Source organism: Diadema antillarum, unplaced genomic scaffold (genome assembly GCF_040938485.1).
Source record: "Diadema antillarum isolate AM-2024a unplaced genomic scaffold, OU_Dant_1.0 scf00000087, whole genome shotgun sequence".
In the NCBI taxonomy this organism is placed as follows: Eukaryota; Metazoa; Echinodermata; class Echinoidea; order Diadematoida; family Diadematidae; genus Diadema; species Diadema antillarum.
In genome coordinates, this window is record NW_027270976.1 from 2,305,542 (window position 1) to 2,330,145 (window position 24,604).

General features: G+C 38.6%; 1 protein-coding gene across 2 annotated transcripts in view; it reads right to left on the reverse strand.

Annotated features, from left to right (window-relative positions):
* The window catches only part of LOC139718065 (BTB/POZ domain-containing protein 7-like), a 102,948-nt gene that overhangs the window by 53,136 nt on the left and 25,208 nt on the right, over positions 1-24,604 (reverse strand). For both annotated transcript variants that reach the window (XM_071629560.1, XM_071629562.1), the window contains 2 exons: positions 5,121-6,747; positions 4,264-4,472 (listed from right to left, as the gene is read on the reverse strand). In XM_071629560.1, the coding sequence (XP_071485661.1) occupies positions 4,264-4,472; positions 5,121-6,306 (1,395 nt within the window). In that variant the 5' untranslated portion in view covers positions 6,307-6,747. The remainder of the gene's footprint in view (positions 1-4,263; positions 4,473-5,120; positions 6,748-24,604) is intronic.

The following is a 24,604-nucleotide window of genomic DNA, read 5'->3' on the forward strand; positions in this document are numbered from 1 at the left end:
TGATTCCTCTCTCTCCTGTCTTAAAAAAATATTATTTCAGGACTCAGTAATGACTTACACTTGTATCACTCTCAGCACAGAACATCAGAACATAATCAGGGGATAAACAGTTCATCACACAGGCTCTGATAAAGTTTCACAGAAAACACTTTGATGTTTGAATTGAACTAACCACTAGTTTTTATGTCATCTCAAACTGATTCAGATATATCTTAAATCTTTCTGGAGAATAAAGCAGAATGTGTGATTTGTTCTTCTGAGACTATGAGACCAATTTTTGAATGCATATTGCCTTTTAGGTTTGTGATCTACTTGGAAGTATAAAAGGAACATCTTTAAACTACAAGCTGCATCAAATTTTTGAGAACAAGGAGTTTTGAGGTAAAGTCAGCAGAGACTGAACTCGCTGGATTTCCATCTAAACAAAGTGCTCCGTTGAACCCTGGGATACCACTTGAAACCTTCCTGGGCCTTTCCTTCCACCACACATCCCGTGCCAAGGCGAAAGGAGAGACTGACACATCCTGCTTCAAGGAAGGTGAAGTCTCCTGCTGACCTCTAGATCTCACCATCTTGAGAAAAATCTTTGGAGGGCAACTTTCTGTCATCTTGAATTTGTCTTCAATGCCATGAGGGACATTGAAATGGGGGAGCTGCCAATACAGTGAAGTCTATCTCAGCTAATGATCTGCCACGGACTTCCCTATAACTAAAGACACATGCCAACACTTTACAAAATCTAACAAAGCAGATGAGTTCAACCAACTCTTGTGCCATGAGACCATGAAAAACTTACTAAAAGGGTACCTTGCAACAATATCTACTACCACATCAACAGACTATCAGATTTTTAGAACTCAACAGATCATTTTTTCCCCTTTTTAGCTGCTGGATACTGCATGTAGCTATTATTGTATGGGTGCAAATGCAGTGAGGCCCAAGAGGAACTTCTTGATACTTCTGTAAGGAGACAATTCAGATACCACCACAAACTCTCTCCTTTCTCTCTCTGTCACTTTCTCCCCATCTCTCCAAAAACATTACCTTTTACTTTAAATCAAGACATAGTCAATCGGCAAATAATGCAGGATATTTCCATGACAATACTAAGTTGTCAGTCACAGACTTCTGATGATTATTCATATTGCCAGCATAGGGCACAAACTGTTCTCTTGACAGAACTTATGGGTATGAAGAGCACAACCAGTGGACTGATCAATGGGGGTTCACCTTGTGCTTACCAAAATACCACTGGCTTCAGAATGACAATACAAATACTAGCATTCAAAACTCCTAGAACTTACTCTTATGACATAATCTTTATTCCATTTTATCTGACAGTTTAATCAATTAATTAAGAAATAAGGTTTATTTTCCAGCTTTCATTTTCAAATAATATTTGCAATAGTAAATATTTACTTATGTTCACTAATAAAACAAGAAAATGCCATACATCAAGACTCTTTTACTACAATTTTTTTTTCATTTATATTCTCATTTTCATGAAAATCTTTCTGTGATCACATCTTAAATACTACTCATAAATGCTGTGAAGATTACTAACAGCCACTTCAAACAATACAAATCCTAATTCCGAAATATTGGTAAATCACATACCTGCATGTATTGTAATCATACAGACTTATGCACTGACCCATATCAAATTTAACTGCAGAAGACCATGTGTGGCAAAGTGTACTGACAAAGACAAAAGCACGTAAAACCAAAACATTTTTCATCTCAAAATGTTCAGTAGACACCTGCAATGTAAGAGTAAATCCTGCCCTCTCTGAGCAATAGCACAGTCTAAAATCTACAAGCACATGTATAACACTGTATTTCTGTGAAAAAAACAGAAAAGACATCATTTGAGCATGGTGTAAGAATATTCTCTGACTGATCTTCAAAACCTAGGTGTAAGTCAATTGCAGATTTGATTCCTGTAGAACACTCCAATAATTTATGTTTGATTAGAAGGAACCACCCAATACTGTATACAACAAATATTTCGCGAGGTTTTTATTTTCACGAATTTTGTGAGTCAGGTGCTATTCGCGAAATTAAAGACACGCAAAAATATTGACTCTGATCCACATGTGAATGTGACATACGCGTATAATACACTTCTCCGTTCAGTACAGGACTCCACGATCGCGAATTTAACCGCTCGCAAAATCGTTGGGAATTCCTGATTTCCAAAAATTCAGACTCGTGAAATATATGGCGTATACAGTAGTCTAATCTAGAATATATCTTGCCATCATGTAAATTGCTGTATCTAGAGGTTGAATTTTCTTGATGCATCACTACAAGCAACACATGAACTTGTGATAATTCAGTACGGGAGATTCTACTATAAAACATGCTGCTCTGAAAATGCCACATGTATCTTCATTTTCACTTCAAAGATTGATAGATAAGCTTTAAAAATATCATCTTCTCTGTTAAACAGGATACCTAAAAATATTTTGAACAACAGCATAAACAACAAATTATGACTCATTCATTTCTGCTATAAATACTGCACATGGAGTACCCATAGTTTTGTTTTGGGTACTTTAAACAGCATTCGAGTGTAGCCTGGAGGTGAGTTATGATGGCCCATCAGTGGTCTCATACAATTAGCCATACTCCTGTGTGGTCAACCACAGAAGAATGTAGTGGACAATAGCAGCTAAGAATAGAGCATGGAAAGTCATTTGATCCCAACAAGACACCTTTCAGCACTGGGCATTATTATTGCAGCTACGTACATATTCACAAGCACACTACTTGTTTATGTAGAAATGCAAATATGTGTAAACATGTTTTGAGGGGGCCGCTGCACAATAATACAATTTATAAAATGGGTTCAAGAATGTAGCCAATAGGAAGCGCTGAAATGAGACACACCTCCTTCCTTTACTTCAGTACAATTGCACTGCCTGTAATCCTATGGTAGATTGCCGATCGTCTGTGCGCGCGGCGGCTCCTTTGATGAATTGCATGCATACGCGCTGTCAATCCTGTAAACAACTTCTAGTTCGGGCTGCCAGCCGGCCGGCCTGTCTTCCCTTGTGCATAACATGTGTGGCGTACGTACGTATACTCTACTATACGTACACTTTGTACAGTACAGTAGACCAAGCGTTATGGGACCGGACGCGTACATGGAGTCACTTTGAAGAGCAAATCCAACGATTTAGCAGGTTAATTCTCACGCCGTTTTCAGAGTATGTTGTCTAGTAGGCCTATATGAGGAGTCTATATCAAGTCTTTAAGGTAAAGGGTGCATATTCTATGTAAAATAAGTAAGTTTTCATGCGGGAACTTAAGTGTCCGGAAACCCAACCCCCCATTATACTTATACTGTATGTGCGGGACTTCCGCGAGTGCGACGTGCGTAAATGTTTGGGACGAACATCCTCGGACGTCTTGACCCACAAAGGTACGTGAAAAACGCTGAAAAATGATGTTAGTTTTCGAATTTTCGACCCATTTTATAAAACAAATGATGCACAGGATTATTTCGTGGCGTTAGTGGAGGCGTAGCTCACTCTCGGGTATTTACAATGTAGTGCAACATGCACTCGGCTTCGCCTCGTGCATGTTTCACAATTGTAAATACCCTCGAGTGCACCACGCCTACACTAACACACTCTATCCTGTGCATCATTTGTATAACAGTGCAAACATGTGATGTACATTATGACTACCCTAGATCAAACCCAACTTTGACCTTTTCTTTTTCTTTAGCAAGATCATGAATAGGGACTTAACTGAAATGGATTCCATTAATCAATAAGTGAAAAACAAAACAAAACAAAACAAAACAATACCACTATTCTGCCTTTACATGCACGCCTTGTAGCATTTTCAGAGTGACAGTGTGCTATTATCATTCATCATGCAAACAAGTTGGGAACACCAGTCCTGAGCATGAGGAGAATTGATAGTTGCAGTCTTAGAATAATAGCATATATATCTAGGGTTCATGTCCTTTTTGTCGTCCTGAGCAGCCCTGAAAGTTTGTCCGAACGTGGTTATCAGCACAGTGGGGGAAGGAGGGGGAGGGAGGGAAGAGGAGAAGGAAGAGGAGAGGAAACTGGATGGGGAAGTAGAGGGAAGGAGATGGGGAGGAGATGGGAGGAGATGGGGAGGAGATGGGGAGGAGAGGGTGAGGAGATGGGGAGGAGAGGGTGAGGAGATGGGGAGGAGATGGTGAGGAGGAGTGTATAGATGATGGAGGAAGAGGACACTGAGGAGGAGGAAGACAAGACCTACCTGGAGGAAATCTGACTTGAGAGCCATGATGAGTTGTGACTCCCGGAGCTCAAAGAGGACCGGTGAAGCTGCCACGGCACAGAACTCCTCTTGGAGGTACTGCTGGGCCTGACGATGGACCCAGTGGGAACCATGAGGCTCTAGGCTCCACGTCAGGATGGACACTAGGTTCTCTGTGGTGATGCTTCGGGCAATGATGTCTTCACATGCTGGTAATAAGAAGAAAAGAGAAAGGGATCGAACTAGGATGTCAACGTACTGGCCTGGACACGACTAATTCTTATGGAGCAGGTAGATTAACAATGAAATATTAACTTCTGGATATAACTACCTGGATAATCTTTGTATGAACAGAAAAAAAGAAAAAGACTAATTCTTATGGAGCAGGTAAATTAACAATGAAATATTAACTTCTGGATATATAAACTACCTGGATAATCTTTGTATGCACAGAAAAAAGAAAAAAAGACTCATTCTTATGGAGCAGGTAAATTAACAATGAAATATTAACTTCTGGATATATAAACTACCTGGATAATCTTTGTATGAACAGAAAAAGAACAGTACAATTATTATGTCAAGGGTATTGCTTGCATTTTGAATACATTTACTATAGATGCACTTGGTTCAAAGATGTGAGATCTGTTCTTGTGAAAACAAATATGAATGAATAATCTACATGTATGACTTCACTTTGTAACAAATATTAATGGTAATGTATTGTACTTTGCTATAAACATGTATACACAAGCTTATGAATCATCAGTGTGACTTCAGTTTAATACACACACATTTTTAACAAATGAAGGTTATGCACAGTAACTGAAAAACCATATCATACATGGACGTTTCAATACCTTGAGCCATTGTTGTGAAGTCCAAGAATCTGGCGATCTGGTATAGCTCCATGGCCTGTTCCACTTTAGTTAGGGGTGTTCTCCCTGAAGCCATGGCTTGAGCTTCACCAAGGCTTCCAACACTTGGGCTGTCTGGCAAGACTAGGCTAAGATCCACTGTATCCTGGTATAGAGCAAACAGCAACACATGGACATACTTCTTGGGTATGACAGATTCATCTAGCACAATTCTGGTAATACTTGGTAACGTTCTTACGCTTGAGTCACTGCTCGATTGCTGCCGTCGTTGCAACACGCTATGAAAGAATGGTGATCTGGCAGCAAGAATTGCTTTATGGCACTTGACAGAACTCCCTACTACTGTTCTTGCAGTTTCCGAAGCATGCACACCTGATGATTCTGCATCACAAGAAAACACAAGGGCTGCATCTCCGTAATGACCCGTTTCTAGCAACATTCTTAGGTCCTGTTCAAGAGCATTTGGGGTTCCAAATCGCTCTCCAAGTCTTATCAACACATCAAGGTTCTCCAGTTCTGAATCTTGAGTGTTGAACTCACCCGTGTACAGGTATCTCAGCAATGCAGCAAACATATTTACTGTCACCCCTGACCAACCGAGGTCCACCTGCACTTCAGCTCCAACAGTCGGATTCCTTCGCAAGAGTTCCCTGAAGAAACTGCACCTTGCAGAAAGGATGGCACGATGACCAGGGAACACAGTCCCTTTGAAGATAAGGTTGACATCTGCACAGAGTCTACTATTGAACAACTGCAGCAGGTCATTTTTGAGAGGCAGTGCTGATGGTCTGGCCAAGTCTGTTTGGATGGTGACTTCTTTCAAAGCTGCAAGGGCATCGTATTCCTCGATGAGCGAGCACACATCTAGAGGATTCCATGTCGCTATCAAGTCTCGCATTGATCGCGCATGGTCCTGAAATTTCCCTGCAGTTTTCCTGCGCACAATCTTTCGCTTTAGAGAGGAGAAACTCGGTGGCTTCTTCTTCTTGACTTTGTCAATCTTGGAGGGAGATGGCAGGGTCTGGCGAGGAGTCTCAAGGACCTCATCCCCTAGAGGACCATGATGGCTGGAGGGGAGCATCGTGCCTGCATGCTCTCTTGATGATGTCCTTGGTTCATCACCAGGGGACTCGGGGGAGTCCCTCTGACTAGATGGGTTACTACCCATTCTTCACCTCTTGTCGCTCCTCAACTTTCAAAATCTTACATTTTTCTGCCAAATTCACCACAAACTGGTTGACTATGGGGTGGCTTGCTGTTGCAGATAAAACTCGACCACAAGCACACAGTGTTGAACAGCACAAGATCTTGAGGAGACTGGGATGAGAAATGCTACCAAACTGTCAGCGATGGGTAATAAAGCTGTCTAGATCATACATTAATTACATCCTTCCCTGATCCAGGTCATAATTTGCAAACACGCATGGGGTAGCCATGCTTCATTAGCAGTCTGAAAAGGTTTCGCGTGCTCTGCAGGCAGGCATACCGGTAGCTTGATGACTTAATGTCCTGCCGTATCTAAACCTCAGCAATCTTCCCAATCTAGCCAGGGAGGCTGACGGATGATCAAGATCATGTCCAACCCACTTTGCTGTGACTCATCGGATATCTGCACAAAGAGGCAACAAAAAAGTGAAATACAATCAATTATCTCGTTGGCTGATTAGAATCGCGTAAGTGGTGAAATGAATAATGCATCTACAGTGATAAAAAGAGGTATGTTAAGTTTGACAAAATAAAGCATACAACTGCACCTCCTTTAGATACACATAGAGGTCTTCTTTTGTTTAAATAGCAGCAGAGATTTGTTCAGGGCAGTTGAAGGTACTCTAAATGTGCATATGGTATTAGTAAAAGTACTTTGCCATGGACAAATATTGCCAGCTGGATATGGCAGAAACTGTCAAAAAGCACATTACAACATACAGTGTAAGGCAATGGTTAGCTCAGCTCACTTCATGTGTCTGTTGTCATGGTAATAAAAGCCTTGCAATTTTTTTTTTTTTTGGAATTTTTTTTTTCACCCCAAAACCTTTAAAGAAGACACATTTCCTGTCATCATTACTATTCATTCAGCAAAAGGAGACGTAACAGAGGAGAATATTTCTAACTGTAACAATAACATACAACCCTGAATGTAGAAGCCATTAAGAAATCAATATCATACCATTAGTGCAGTACTTACACACATAACTTTGAGACATTCTTCTGAAGGAGCTTGTGCATTAGTGACTGAACATGGTGACCCGACACCATTCTGAACATGATTGATTTTTAATCAAATATTTGTCAATCAATTCAAAAAAATTCAAGAGGTGAGACATTTCCTAAAAACCTGTTTTTAAAGTGGTTGGCATTTGCTGTACTGAATATCTCAACACAACATGGCATTTTCACAAATAAGTGCATGACTTATCACAGAAAAAGAAAACACAATGTCCTTGTTACCTTCCAGCATTAACAATTTAACCTTGCATTTTCCAGTTTTTGCCTACTAATCATGACAAATATTCTACGTGCACTGTATTATAGCCTTGAACAAATGTTATACAATGAAAATTATATCTTATATACCCTGGGTCTGACAACAAATTGTAACCCTCATCTGTATCAAATGACCATACGTAAGCCTACCAGCACAAGTTAACAACACTTAATCATCAACCTTGCAAGACCTGAAAATGAGCAAGTGTTACATCATAATGAACACTGGTTGTACCCGTAACACTGGTTGTACCCGTTACTTCATCAGCTCCTGAAAGACAAGTAGTGGACTGCCACTCCTCAAATGGTGTCCTTTGAGACCGATGGACCTGGCTAAATTGATGACTAATACTTCAGGTCACTCTCAGCAAAGCACTGACAATACATGTATTTGTCGCTGTGGCAGATAAATTAGCGCAGAGACCCTTTCCCCTTCATTTGGGCTGATTTAGTAACACAAGGCGATCCCACAATACAAAGAACATTACAATTCTCAATTATATACTGCTATTGTTAGTTATTTCAAATTTTCTTCATCATTTTACCACCACTACAAAAGAATAGAGATAGTTACATCAGTTATAAAATGTAAATCAGTCAGAGCTAAAAAACCAAACGATCGTAATCACAAGAATGACCAATATCCCAATGTCCTTACCCTTATATTCATGTATTTTCCTTAATCACACACATTTGGTTTCTAGCCTTTTGTCTATCAAAGTGGGTATTAACAATGGGTCAGAACTCACACAACCTATCTAATCACAAAGTTTGTTTTCTATCTGTTCAGGGTACAAATAATGTGTCCTGATCTCTATTCATTGTATGAGTCTATGTTCACCACTATGTCACAGTGAATAAGGTGAGTGATTTACATGAAGGCACCATTACTGCTTTATTTTTGCCTGAAAAAAAAAATTACCTCGTAATTAAAGCTAAGAGTTACATATCATTTCATTATGGATCCTCGTCATGATACAAAACTTCTACTTTAAACACTATGTGCATTTACTAGCAAGCAAACTAAAATTCCCAGGCTTTTGAAAGCAACAATTGTGAAAACATGGAGAGGACAAAATTGCACAAAATTGAGGAGGTCGACTAGCAAGGAAGGATGAGTAAGGTGGATGAAAAAGAGTGAGCAGTCTGATGGAAGAAAGAGATGGGTGGGATGCTGAAAGGAAAGCCTACATTATCATAAACAAGCAGGCGGCAGACGATGGCAAAGACAGGTTGATAGATAGAAAAACAGCGAGAGTAGGTAGCAAAGTGGTAGCACCAGAATGAACTCTGGCATTATGGAGAAAAAAAAAGAGAAGAAAAAAAGATTATACACTGTTTGCATGGTTGCTGGGAGGGATGGTGCACCAGACTAGATAACATCCATTATTCGCATGCCACTCGCCTGGTCCAAGACTGCCGTTTTGATTAGGATGGCACAGGCAATGTTCGTATAAATAATCGCGCAGAAAGACCATATGAGAAAGTGATAGGGTAGAATGATATTAAAACTCTTGGTCTATGCAGCAGGTATGGTAAAGTGAGAGGGGGTTTCAGACTTACAAACAAGTTTGTTTATAATCACATTTCGTAAAAGTGTTTGTAGTGCGTGTGAAATCAGTCTCCCTATACATGGGTGTAGCCACTACAAATGATATTCCATGTGACAGCTGTGTCTCAATCTCTAGCTCGTCAATCAAAAAAGCAACCGGTGATACAATTACACGAAGCAGTGTAAAGTAGGCCTATGTATAATGTGCACATCATGGCTGAAGTGAATACAAAGTCAAGAAAAGTTTAATTGAAAACACCTCAAGACCGCAAATTTGAACACATGGCCTGAGAAATATGTTTGAAACACCTACAGACCTACAAACAAAATGTATGACTTGATTAACATTAAACATGTTATATTCACAACCACATGCACAAAAGCGATCTTTTCCAAGTCTGAACCCCACCCCCAAGTTCTTCATGTTCAAAGAGAACACTTAGACAACCATAAAGAAACTTGTGATCTGATAAACAAGGTGCATACACACACCCAGTATACAGCTTAACATGATTAACTCACTATGAGCACACTTTTAAAGAAGATTCGGTTTTTATATGGAATGAGGAGAATGGGTACAGAGCAACCTTTCAGACATCTCACATACACATACAGTACACATATTTTGAATAACAGACGTACATTGTATGGTATGATTTAAAAAAAAAAAAGATTAATGTGCCTACAATGTATGTAACAAAACACAAGTGCATTAAAAGTCACCTAACCTATGTTTAGAAGAATAGTCCTACATGTCAGTGGAGCTGTGGGGTGTGCTAATTGGCACTTTGTGTTACCACTCCCCCCCCCCCCCCAAACACACACACACATGCACACAATAAATACTATACACACATGGAAACTCAATTAAAGGGTTATTTTAATAATAATCAAGGACAGAGAGCAGTTCACAGAAGAGAAAAATCTAAATTCCATCTAGAGAGAGGGTGACAGCCATGTCTAATTAGAAGTCTCCTACAATGGAGAAATTCAAAGAAAGGATGATTTAGGCTTTAGTAACCTTTTGAACACACCCTGCCCAAAGTCACAGGATACAACTCTCAGCGTGACAGTCTTCCTTTTTTTCCCTGTATTGTGATTTCTGGCTTACATGAATCATGAACCATGTGAAATACTCCTGTGCTGTTTTATCACTGCTTCCCTTTTCTCTGTCACAACCACCACACATGTGTCAACGGGGAATGAGCAAAAAGTGATACCTTTGTCAGCGATATGATATTCCCTCAGGAAATTGTCAGATTAATGGTAAGTGGTAATGCTGGAGATTCCACAAACTCCAATGATCCACAGTGTTCCTCTACTCCCGGCTTTCTCTCCTCTTTCTATTTGTCTTCTTCTGACAACTTTTCTCATCCTGTCTAGTTGTGTTACATCTTGATGCCATGCTCTTTACTTCTCTACTCTGTATCTCTCCCACTACTGAAAACAATTGACAAGTCTATTAAAGGACAAGTTCACCTTTATATACATAAGGATTGAGAGAATGCAGCAATATTAGTAGAACACATCAGTGACAGTTTGAGGAAAATTAGACAATCCGTTCAAAAGTTACGAATATTTTAATTACCTGCGCAGTCACTGCTGGAAGAGAAGACTACTACAGTGTATGATGTCACATGCGTACAACTATATAAGGAAAATAAAAAGAGAATTTCACAAAACTTTACTTTTTGAATAAAGTGCACATTTCTTCGACTTGCTACTGACGTATGTTAAGGGTAATATTATTCCCCCTGCGTTCTGAAAGAGAGAAGTCGAGTGTTCTTTTGTTATGCGAGAAAAATGGAAATATGTTGAATTTTCTTTATTCTTTCTTTATATCGTTGTACTCATGTGACATCACAAGCTATAGTAGTCTTTTCATCCAGCCGTGACTGAGCAGAAACTTCAAAAATTCATAACTTTTGAACGGATTGTCCGATTTTGCTCAAACTCTCACTGATGTGTTCTACTAATATCGCTGCATTCACTCAACCCACATGTCTGTGAAGGTGAACTTGTCCTTTAAAAAACAAGGAAAAGTAGAAATTACGCGGTGCGTAATATATGTCCCCGCCGGAAGTAGCATTTTGTAGCAAAATGTGCAATATAGGTAAAAAATCAAGGTCAAAGGTCAAAGAAGTCAAAGGTCAAAATTCTGTGTAAAAGTTTTGAAGCCCTCACCTAGTGCCATCACATAAAGCAAACGGAATCGAAATCGGGTTAGAAATGGCGAAGGAGTAGCATTTTATAGCCAATGTACAATACAGGTCAAAAATCAAGGTCAAAGGTCAAAGAAGTCAAAGGTCAAAATTCTGTGTAAAGTTTTGAAGCCCTCACCTAGTGCCATCACATAAAGCAAACGGAATCGAAATCGGGTTAGAAATGGCGAAGGAGTAGCATTTTGTAGCCAATGTATAATACAGGTCAAAAATCAAGGTCAAAGGTCAAAGAAGGCAAAGGTCAAAATTCTGTGTAGAAGTTTTGAAGCCCTCACCTAGTGCCATCACATAAAGCAAACGGAATCGAAATCGGGTTAGAAATGGCGAAGGAGTAGCATTTTGTAGCAAAATGTACAATATAGGTCAAAAATCAAGGTCAAAGGTCAAAGAAGGCAAAGGTCAAAATTCTGTGTAGAAGTTTTGAAGCCCTCACCTAGTGCCATCACATAAAGCAAACGGAATCGAAATCGGGTTAGAAATGGCGAAGGAGTAGCATTTTGTAGCAAAATGTACAATATAGGACAAAAAATCAAGGTCAAAGGTCAAAGAAGGCAAAGGTCAAAATTCTGTGTAGAAGTTTTGAAGCCCTCACCTAGTGCCATCACATAAAGCAAACGGAATCGAAATCGGGTTAGAAATGGCGAAGGAGTAGCATTTTGTAGCAAAATGTACAATATAGGTCAAAAATCAAGGTCAAAGGTCAAAGAAGTCAAAGGTCAAAATTCTGTGTAGAAGTTTTGAAGCCCTCACCTAGTGCCATCATATAAAGCAAACGGAATCGAAATCGGGTTAGAAATGGCGAAGGAGTAGCATTTTGTAGCAAAATGTACAATATAGGTCAAAGGTCAAGGTCAAAGGTCACGACTGAAATTCTGTGTAGAAGTTTCAAAGCTCCCATGTAGTGCTATCATATAAAGCAAACAGAATCAAAATTGGCTCATAAATGACAGAGAAGTAGCAAATTGAAGATTTTGATCACACACGGACGCACACACGGACACACGGACACACGGACGGACGGACGGACACACGGACGGACGGACACACAGACACACACACGTACGGAGCCCGTTTCATAGTCCCCTGCTCGAACTCGTTCGGCGGGGACAACAACCTTAAACAGTACCCTACCTCTCTCCATTCTATCTGAACTAGAATGAGGGCTGATGCTTGGTGAAAATAAGTAGAGCACTGGCTTCATTTGATTCAAGTACACAATACAAAATTTATCATTTATCAGTATTAGTAGCCTCTACCCCCCCCCCCCCAAAAAAAAAAAAAAAAAGAGAAAAAAAAAGTTGGTGACTTTCAAAATATTGTTATGCTTGTTTATCATCAGTACAACAGTGACTACTGCCAAAGCTGATATAGAGGACTTAAAAAGGAAACTGAGTCCATAGAACAAATATGAAATCATAATTTGAAGAATTGACTGTTTTGAGAGTTTCCTACAATACCACAAATATTGTACTAGAGAACATCTTTTAAATGGTAAATTGGCTAGCATTCTAACTAAATACTACTGATCTTCCCTTCCTCATTATCTTAAAGGTCACTCCAGACCAGTTAAAAGTTAGTCTGAAAAAAGAATAAATTTTACAAGCATAACAGTACAAATCTGATTAAAGTTAGATAAATATTAGGGATGTTATGAAATTGTGAACTTTTGCTTATTTTCACAAAACAGTTCAATACAAATTTGTAAACAGTCAATAAGAGTATGCACACAGCAAGTTGATAATGCCATTGCCCATCACTTGCTAGTTATAGTTTCCACATAAAATCACACAATTTCCAGATTTTTTGTTTCAACACAATTATGCCCCAGTCTAATATACTAGAATCTGACAGATCATTTACTATTTTGAAGTTGTTCAGCCGGGAATACATGTAACATTATGTTTTATACTTCTATTGCAGAAGAATTAAATCTTCATCATTCTTTGGCACACGATTTGTGGGAAATTCTGAGGTGATGACTTCATCAGCTTACTCACTTGCATATTCATACCATCTGTTTGAGATCTGCTAAGCAAAAATCAGCGAATCTTTCAAATTTCATAACCCGCTTACTTTGAATCCCATTTAGATAAAATTTTCACTGTCGTGCTAGTAAAATATTACTCTTTTTTTTTCAGACTAACTTCTAGCTATTTCAAAATCCCCCAGTCAGGATTCTGTTGAGGACGAGTCCCGAGTGTACTCGGGCAGGCGTCTATGGGAAATACGTGTTGTAGCAAATCAGTCCGTCCTCAACAGGTTAAACAGCTAGTCAAAGAAAAGGGAGACTTCATACAAAGCAACCCACAAGCCGTTAGGTGAAACCCTTCCATTGCCGTCTGTTCCCATCTTTCCTGGTAGCAACCAAAAGTCTCCACTCCCTCTCTTCCATACTTCCCTTCTATCTAGCAGCAACAAGAGGGCCTTGGGGTTAGGCCTTTCACCGTATCTACGTATTGCTGCTTTTTTCTTCTTTTTTCTTTCAGGCTGTGCTCTCTCAACACTGCTAGCAATTTCATCTTGATGTAACCATGGTGATGCGCATCTTTACAAAATGTCTTGATTCTCTAATCTGACTGAAATCAACTGCCAAGGTGATTGCAGTAATAATACTAACAAAGGCATATTTCTGGCAACAGGCACTGAAAAGGCATCTTTCTTCAGAGACTAAGGAACCATGTACAATGTACCTACCCATTAGATATTATTCTGCCTAGTTTCTTATATTTTCATCAAGCTTCTCCTCTGAGAAAAACATAATAAGTAATACAGCTTTGCAAATTGAGAGGTTGAGAAATACCATTTCTCTTTCATAAAGTACTACATGATACCTGAAATGATAAATACCTGAAATAATAAACTAAATCAATGTCTACCAGGGTGGTCCACGAGCAGTTTCATAATGTCACTGCAACATGCTCAAATTCTTGTGCAACATCCTCAAAAGCCTGCACCATGCTTATGCAACATCCACAAGAATTTGCACCAAGGTCGAAATAAAATGTATTCAAACATGTGAAAAACATGTGCAAAACATACAAGCAACATCAAACTGCCTAGTACATTTGTCTGCAAAACATGAGAGAGAACATTGAATGTAAGCAGCACAAAGAGAGGTAAGCTGCAAAATATTGCATACTACGTGCTCGTGATGTGCTCTAGGCACACACACAATTTCTGCAATATTCTCAGATTCTGAGCTTGCAACATGCTCAAATTTCATGTTGTGGACCACCCTGGTCTACTAGCAATCAATATTTCTTTTCAAAATCTTAACAGCAAAAGATATCATGTGAATATATTTTCACTGATCATATGCTATGAAAAGTGCTCACTCAAATTTCAGATTCAACAGTGGGACATTATTTTGAAATGTGGTACTATTTGACAATGATGATCTATCACACAACAAATGTGATCTAGAAAACAAAATTTTACAAATGAAACCTTGTCTACTTCATTTAACAGAAATGTTTCTCTGAATAGTACAGAGCATGGATTTTATAGGTCTATTATACAAATGAAAATTTCCTTTCTCAGAGATATGTTGACCCTAAAACAAGTGGAAAAGTGCATGGTGTAACTTATGTTCTGCTGCAATCCTAAAATTTGTAGGGTTGGGTTTCCCACTTTTACGCTCAGCTCAAGGGTCCTCGAAGCCAGACTAGACATTCAAATTAAATACTGCCTGTATGTTATGAATCTACAGTGAAACAGATGTAGACCCTCTACATATGTCTGAACACATTTCCAGCCTCCCAGTGGGATTAAATTTGTAGAGGAACTACCCTTCATCAAACCAGCTGAGTATTTATTATGACAGTCACATGGTTTCCCCAAAAGTTTGTAGTACTTCCAGTACGGTTCAATGCTGGGACCCAGAAAAAAGTCCACCGTATCTACAGGTGTGGGACCTGCAATGTCACTGCACTTGGGAAAATTTTCTGATCCCATCAGACCCTCTGCTGAAAAGGATGGGAAAATGCACGTACACATAAAACAAGTTCACCTACAGACACTTCCCGATATAAAAAGTGTTTGAGTAGAGACACACACACAATGCTGCTGTACTCATGTTCATGCCTTGTTCTCCTCGTGACTTACAACATCTTACAAAATTTTACGAATCATCTCATCAGCTAATGAGCATCTTCACACAAAATTGTCAATGACCAGTCAGATCCTTGACAAGGTTATCCAATGAGAGCCTTAAATCTTGGCCATATACCAGAGATACAGTGTATTACCTGTGCTATATCCATGCATCATTTATCTTGTGCATATTCTGACTTATCATGCCATCAAAAGCAACATCTGTTTTTACGTCTCAGTTCAAGAATACCATGAACATTGTTTTCACTATATCTTTTACAAGATTCAGTCTTGAAAATTCTACGAAATTCATGTTTTCAAGATGAAATTTTAAAAAAGGTATCATGATTAAAAAAAAAAAATACTGCATTTTGAGGTATACAGAGTCAAATACTAAATTGAAAGGTTCCCCTTTTCCAGAACTCCTTTAGACAAGACAAATGCTCGCTATCGCCAATGACGTAAAAAAACTCCTGCGCACGCTGAAGAGCTCTGTCACAGGTGCACTGTGGGATTCCTCGGTCCCTTGTTCGCTTCCGGTTGTCTCACGCAAGTCGCAGTTCCCATACAATTCAATGGAGTTCTTTGTCTGTTTTCCGTTGTTAGCCCTTTTTTTCTTGGCTATAATTCAGCTTAAAAGCGTTGAAAGTGTCTAAGCTTTAATGATTTGCGGTCACTAGAGTCATGGTTCACTACTGCAAGGCTTCAATGTGCTGGTCACATGATGGAAAGCGAAGAAATCTTGAACAAAAAAATACCTCTTTATAAAAGACAGAGCGTGATGTAAGTGCATGTGCAGCCAAAACAGGGGCAAGTTTGTCCCATGAGCTATCCCATAATGCATCTAAGACACTGCTCTGTGCACGGCACCTAGGTATTGGCAATACCCTCAATTGCCAGACATTTCAAATGGTTCTACCTCTCCCAGAACTGGTGACATTCTGCATAAATTTCCCTTAACCTACTGCTTTTCTCTCTCTCTCTCTTAAAAAAATAAAACAAACAAACTAAAAGCAGCTTCTTCTTCGCAAAGAAGCCCTTGATCATTACATCTATTACTCTGATGCAGGACATTTCTTTCCATCATGCTGTCATTACTCACTGATATCTAAACCTCTCCAATACGAGTCATGTACTCTAAAATCACACATTTGGATCTTGACCCCAGCTCTTCCTGTCACATTTCCACATCTTGGATCCCTTCCTGTCATCTCTCTGCTTGCTACTGTCTACTGTCTTCATGAGTTCAGAAGGGTTAATCATATCAGGAGAGCAAGAAAGCCTGCCTGGGTTCAAGGTCTGAGGAGCTGACCGGATTGAAGGGATGTACGCTCCTTTCAAACGGGTCTTTGCACAAGATTACACCCCTTCACCCCACATGTACACCCACGTTTGAAGGATTGCCTTGGTTAGGCCGGTGTCCACGCCGCTGGCTCTGTACAGGACGCGTGCCAACCATTAGGCTTGAGGCTTTACCTACAAACCTCAGATTATGCCAGAGATGACTTTGAATCACAGCATGTAAGTGGATTTATCAGCTCTAGTGTACCTCAGTGCGAAGGACCAAAGGCTTTAGGGTGATGTACCACCAACTGGTCACTGTATTATAAACATGATACAGAAGACGTGTGCTATTCATGATCAGCAGTCAAGTAAAGCATCTTTACTTTGCATGTTTACCACACTAGATCACTGAGTTTTTTTCTTCTCCATTACAGCCGAGTATAAAAGGAAACTGAATATTATAAAAATGTGTATAGTTAGTATGGATTTTATTCATATTCAATTTCAGTGAATATTCATGATAAGTATTGCTCAGAGTATTTTAAATGCATTTACTGCTGCATATTCTTGGTCTTACTCTTAATGCTCCTAGATAATCTGGATAATATTAATGTGCAATGAATTTAGTTTCTAGTAACAAAATATATTAAAACACACACACACACACACACACACACACACACACACACACACACACAGATACAAAAAAAAATTGGAATTGCAACAATGCAGAAAATGCTTGTTCTTAATTTTTGTGTTCTGAATTCTGTTCTGAATGATGTATCAGCTATGTTTCTCAAAAGACAAAAGATAGCCCTTCCCTTTTGCATTCCTTCCCAAATAGCACAGAACATGATATATTCTACCAGAATGACAAGACTATTGTAAATCTATAACATTTATGTGATATTAGAAGGTTGTTAGCTGTTAAAATTCAAATAATGCACCAAACGCTCACCGTATCGTATTATGTGTACTAGGCACAGCTGCATACATCAATCCTCCTGTGGTTGTAATAATTATACTTATACTTCGAACAAAAGATATATGGTATGCATATTAAAGCTGTCAGCTAGAAATGAAGAATTCACTAGCTTGTCTTACTTTGTTGTCGATAGCAAAAAACAACACACCACTTACATGAACTACACGTGCAACTAAGTGCATCACACAGGTATGTAAAACTAGACTAGTAGTTTAGATTTGTAATTTTTGTGCAGTACGAAAAAAATATTCAAATCTTAACGGTCAATTTACTAAACAAATAAAGACCTTCTTGAGTTCAAAATTTACAGGAGGTTTCCAAATAATGTTTTCTTCAATACCTAAGTGTTCTCACCAATTTTTCAAAAATTTGCACGTAAAAGGGATTGGCTGTCTTTAAAGGACAATTTCACCTTCATAAATATAAGGATTGAGAGAATGTAGCAATATTAGTAGAATACATCATTGAAAGTTTGAGGAAAATCAGACAATCCGTTCAAAAGTTATGAATTCTTGAAGTTTTTGTGCAGTACCCGCTGGATGAGAAGACTACTGCAGTGTATGAATAACTTAGATGTCACATGCGTACAACAATATAAGGAAAATATAAAGAGAATTTCACAAAATTCCATCTGTTGAAAAAAGTATACATTCCCCTGACTCGTTACCGACAAATGTTATGGGTAATATTATTCCCCCTGCCTTTAGAAAGAGGCAAGTCAAGTGCTCTTTTATTATGCGAAAAAAGTGAAAATATGTTGAATTTTCTTTTACATTTTCTTTATACTGTTGTACGCATATGACTCACAAGCTGTAGTAGTCTCCTCATCCAGCGGTTCCAAGACAAAAATTTAAAAAATTCATAACTTTTGTATCGATTGTCCAATTTTCCTCAAACTTTCACTGATGCGTTCTACTAACATTGTTGCATTTTCTCAATCCTTATGTTTATGAAGGTGAACTTGTCCTTTAAGATGAAAGCTGTCCCACTCCATGATCCACTCCAGAAAATTTCAGAGTACATGAAAACACTTCCAATCTTCAGAGAAGGGAACAATTCGACCTAGACTTAAATCTGATGCTGAATGCTGCCCATGGGGTGAATCTTCTGGATTTGTATGATGATGTGCATCTGAGGATTTATCCTCTGATGCAAGACTATGGACTGATCTGATCCTTGTTGTTATACCAGCAGCTCTAATGCACTGCTGCCATAAAATGTGATTGCACTATAAACTCAAGTAATGCACATCTCTTTTTTTAAATTTGTCTTGAGTTTAGAAATCACTCCAGTCCTCTGGCAGCGCTATTTATTTACTGCATTTTAAAAGGCCTTCCGAACAAATATTGCAAAATGTCACAGATGTTCACCTCAAGACAGCTGTAAGGGTTAGTGCTTTCAGGATTCTCAGCACACATGCCTCTACCCTATCAGAAATGAATCTGAAATTGGATTTTTCATTTCATTTCCCGTCTCCCCTTGCAGTCAGCTGCCAAAAGCGCTCCAATCGGGTCCTGCAGGAAAGCTTGCAAATGGATTTTCCTCATGAGGCTCGGCTAGAGCCACACGGTGGTGAATATGTCTGGTATGTCGGAGTGTGCTACAAATTTCTCCCCTATTTTTCCTCATAGAGCTGACAGAAAGGCCATTCTACCTTGCAAAACAAGATGAATAAATAAAATATTCAATGTCGATACAGCTCAGGATCTCTGGTCCTCATTTGCAAGATCTCTCAATTTCTATCAAATGTCATCCAAAGCTGGCACTTTGTGTCAAAAACAAACAAGTGCCAAATTTGAGCTCCAAATGCACTTCAAACAGAAATTTGTCAAGAATTTCTGATTACATTTCAATGAATACTATGCAAATCTCAATTAAGTGACCTTCAACAGACCATGGATTCTGAGTTTTCAATTTGAAGACCCATCTCCCGACCCTCTCTACCTCCATCCCACTAAAAAAGGAATAATCTGCAAATGAGGGCCACTGATGTCAAGAGTAAGAGAGGAGGAGGGAAGGAGGGAGAGAAAAGACCATGAGCCCCTAACCTAGGTGAAGGTAAGAAAATGGTGAGGAGAGAGATTATCACAAATAATGGGTGAAATGAAATAATGGATTACTGAATGCTACATGATTCAAATCACCCTGGTATCAGGCTACCTTAATGTGTCTTGAACATGGACTACAACAGTACAAGTCTCTCAAGCGACAGACGAGTCCCATATCTAGCAAAGCATCGTAACATGGCTTGCTGGAAGGTAGTATGCTCACTGTCTCTGAAATTGTATTTGCAACTACGGTGTGCAGTTTTGTTACAAGATTGACAATCCTATTCATGTCCTCATTTTGCTCAGGGCCTGGAATATTTTTTGAAAATCAAACAAAAATCAGAGGAAATCAGTTTAACTTCCAGGCTGTACATATATTTGAGTATGCCTGTATGTAGAAAAGCTTACATTGCTTGAGAAAAAAATGAGTAAAAAATACAAATAAATAAATAAATAAATAAATAAATATATAAATAAATATATATAATATATATAAACAAATAAAAATGAATAAATATGAAAGAGAGCTTTGGAGAAAACCTTTGTGAGAAGATTAGGAGTATGATTATTTTTGTGGTTATACACATCAGTTGGGTTTGATATCATCACATATGTTCTATGTGAAATGCATTATCAAATACACTGCTTTTATAGGAAAGGGGAAAACACAAAAGACATTATCTTTGCCATATTTTAGTGTTGTTTCCCCTTTTCATATACTGGAGCCTGGAATGGCTTCTTTGGAACAGAGAGTCAGTATTCATTACACATGCCCTAGTGTTTACTGCTTTGCAGTGCGACTGCTTGTGAAATTGGCAACAAACACATAATTGTAAACAATCTGTGCTAACAGACTGAGAATGCAAACAAAGGGAAAGGGGCAGGGGGGCAGAAGACGAGGAATGTAGGCTTGTTTATCTGTGTCAGGCATAATACCGTAATTTGTGAAAGACTGTGTGAATGAATGACCATGTTAAATAGGGAAACAAGAGGGGGGAAGTCAGCTGCAGATAATGCCTCCACTTGCCTCATTATTAGGTCACAAAGCATCCTTACTGCCTCACTGTACACACACAGTGAGTTGGTGAGTACATACATACTGTAAAACATGATATATTCGCGGCATGAATTTTTCGCGAATTGGAGCCGACAGCCTTTTTCGTGGCATGAAATTTTCACGAAGCGCCACTGGCGTGCAATGCATATAGTGTAAACAAGGACTTTCGCGTGCATTTTAATTTCGCGAATCTTGGCGCTCGCGAAATTCGCGAAATTATAGTGCACACGAAAATTCCTTGTTTTACAGTAGTATGGCAATGGATAAATCAAAATTAGCAAAAAAGTAGGTTGGTGAACACAATGGGATAACCACAAAAAGAAAAAATCACAAAATAGTACTCAGGAGGGGCAAGAGATGATTCATACACAAAACAGTCTAGCCATGATAAATCAAAACTAACAACTGAATTTATGTAAATTTCTACCTTTGCCTTGGTGTACATGGTATTTTCAACCAAGATAACCTCAAGAATACACTATGTACACCTTCATCATATTTGGCCAAATTGCTCAGTAAACTGCTCAATGATACAAGTTTATTCAAATGGCACTTCTTGTTGAGTTACAACTTTACTGGTTCTCATAATGGATGAACTGTGACATGTTGGATTTTTAAACTTTGGAATTTCAATTTTGGATCATTTACTTCACAGTAAAACTTAATATTTAGACTTTGACATAACTCCTTCACCAGGTCGTCATCTTGAGCCAGTTTAGTGTATGTCACGATTCATCCAGCAGATGGTTAAGACACCATACCTTTACACATGCTGAACACTGTCTCAACCAAGAAATGTTAGAATGTGATCTGGTTTACCTGACCCAATGACCTACTACTAAACTTTTACCACAACTGAATTTCTTGATTACCTTCTCATATTCCATCCTTTTATATCATCTCATGAAATTGAACACTATGTAGTTACTATGCATGCATTAAATCAAGGTATTACGGGAGCAAAAAAATCCTACGCATGCAGCTTCCATGTTTGTTGCTCACGCATAGTAAATAAGTTCATGTTAAAGATGCAATATCAAAGGGACTGTACAGTTCTGGTCGAGGTGAGGATTTAGCTTTTAATGTTTTGTGAGATATTCAGAAACCACTCTATGAGATGTCAAAGGGCATGCAATTCTAAGGGGAAAAAAAAAAAGTTTATTTGATCAAAATCGGTTTTCAAATGGCTGAGATATCCCAAAACAAGGTGAAACAAAGAGATCATAATAAAAGGCGTGGCCTGTCGCCTTTTATTATTATCACTTTTTTGGATATCTCAGCCATTCGAAAACCAATTTTCATCAAATAAACGTTGAATCCTTCTTAAAATTACATGCTCTTTCCTATTTCATTAGAGGTTTCTAATTATCTTACTTAGAATGTTATAAACCTAAATCCTCACCTCAACCAGTACTATACAGTCCCTTTAACCTCCTCTTTCCCTTCCCCAATTATCTTATCTCCAGATTGAACAAAAAACAAAAAAACAAAACCAACAAACAAAAGAAAGAGAACTTCCCCTGCTGAAGCAATACCTCAACTCCCTGTCCATCCATTATACGGTAACAAGGCAAGTCATATTTTATCTGTTGAATATTTCATCAGAAGTGAAATCTTCTTCTGCAATATCATCATCCTTCAAGGTAATAAAATGACCTATCAAAGGTGAACATTAAAAAAAAAAAGAATTCTTCCATTATGAATGGTCACTTCCTCTGGCTGATGGCACAGAGTTCAAAAAATATAAAATGACATATGATATTTAGGCCCTAATATAAAGTAAGATCACACACTCTACAAAGATAGATTGCCAGTATACAGGGAAAAAGCTGAAGGAAATGGCTGCTAACATCCTTGGTGCAAATAAAAGGCTCCACGCGGAGAAAACACATCACCCATGGCTATCCCAGGTGAGAAGGGCAAATATGGGAAAATAAGTATGCTGTAGAAATATGATTACAGCATGCATCAACCACCTTCATCACTTTGTCCATCTGCTGGTTGAGTTTGCTGACCCTCACACATAATGAGCTTCAGTAGTTGTCCAGTAATGGACAGTACTACCCATGACTCAGCCGCTTTAAGAGCATGCCACCCCACCCCAAGATCTTAACCACTCTTGTAAATTAATTTGGATTTCTGGCAAGGTTGCAGTATCGATGGAATATTCCTTTGGTATGGCGTTTAGTTCTCAACCCTTATTTTCACACACACTTTGGAAAAATATTGACTTTTCATCTCTTTCCAATATATTGACATCCCAGTAACACAACTTGAGGGAGAAAGTGTATTTTACTTCACTGTAGCTGAGTGACCCATCCTCAAGAACTGAGTGATGCTAAATGAGTTAACATGATTTCTGTAGGGCCTATATTGATAAAACCCTGGGTTAAATGTTTGTTCAATCAGAGTTAACAATGAGCAAAGTACCACTTTCACTAAACAATAATCTAAAAGGAGACATGGTGTACATACTGTATATTTCACTTTTTTTTTCTTTTGTGAGCTTTGTAAGTCAGGTGTACTAGAAGCAACAAGTATTTGTGAGTTTTTTAAATATGCATGAAATTATCAACACTGACATTGATATGAATGTGATGTGCACGCGAATAACATGTGGCTCCCTTCATTACTGTGCTCCACAATCACAAATTCAACCACTCGCAAAAATTGTTGCAAAATCCTAATTTACGAATAAAATAGACTCGCTAAAGCCATAATAGTGATTTTGCCAGAAGGGGTTTAGAATTATTTCTTTCAGCAATCTTTCGGTTAAATCTACATTTTTCTACAAATGTGTGAAAGCAGTAGTCCCAATACAAATGTATGATGTTAGTATGTGTTGATAGCTCTTCAAACATCCCTATAGTCTCCACCACATTACTGCTAATCCTGTTACCAAGGATACTGTTGTATGATTAACCACTCAAAACAAACTTTAGACAGCTTCTCCGCACATGCTGTGGTGTAACTTACCTTGGTGACTTGCTTTATTAATTTAGATGCTTTATCAGCACTTGTCCACTGATAAATTTAAAAACAAAAAATAGAAACTCCAAATTACTCTATGACTTTTACAAACCACAATACTCCAAATTTTAACTAATAACTCCAAATTTTATTGTCCGAAAATGGAAATTCTTTTTTGCCCAATTGATCGTGGGCCCGGCAGCCACTGAGCAGCCCCAGATCGACGTTGCTCTAACCTTTTCAACTGCTGAACGGCAAACAAGGTAGCAGCAACTCCCATCTTTTAACGTCTTTTGGTATGACGCGGCCGGTGTTCGAACCCACGACCTCCCGACTGTGAGGCAGCCGCTCTACTTACTGAGCCAACACATCGGTAACCTTAAAGGACAAGTCCACCTTCATATACATAAGGATTGAGAGAATGCAGCAATATTAGTAGAACACATCAGTGAAAGTTTGAGGAAAATTGGACAATCCGTTAAAAAGTTATGAATATTTTAAGTATCTGCGCTGTCACTGCTGGAAGAGAAGACTACTACAGTGTATGATGTCACATGCGTACAACTATACAAGGAAAATAAAAAGAGAATTTCACAAAACTTTACTTTTTGAATAAAGTGTACATTTCTTCGACTTGCTACTGACGTATGTTAAGGGTAATATTATTCCCCCTGCATTCTGAAAGAGAGAAGTCAAGTGTTCTTTTGTTACGCGAGAAAAATGGAAATATGTTGAATTTTCTTTATTCTTTCTTTATATCGTTGTACTCATG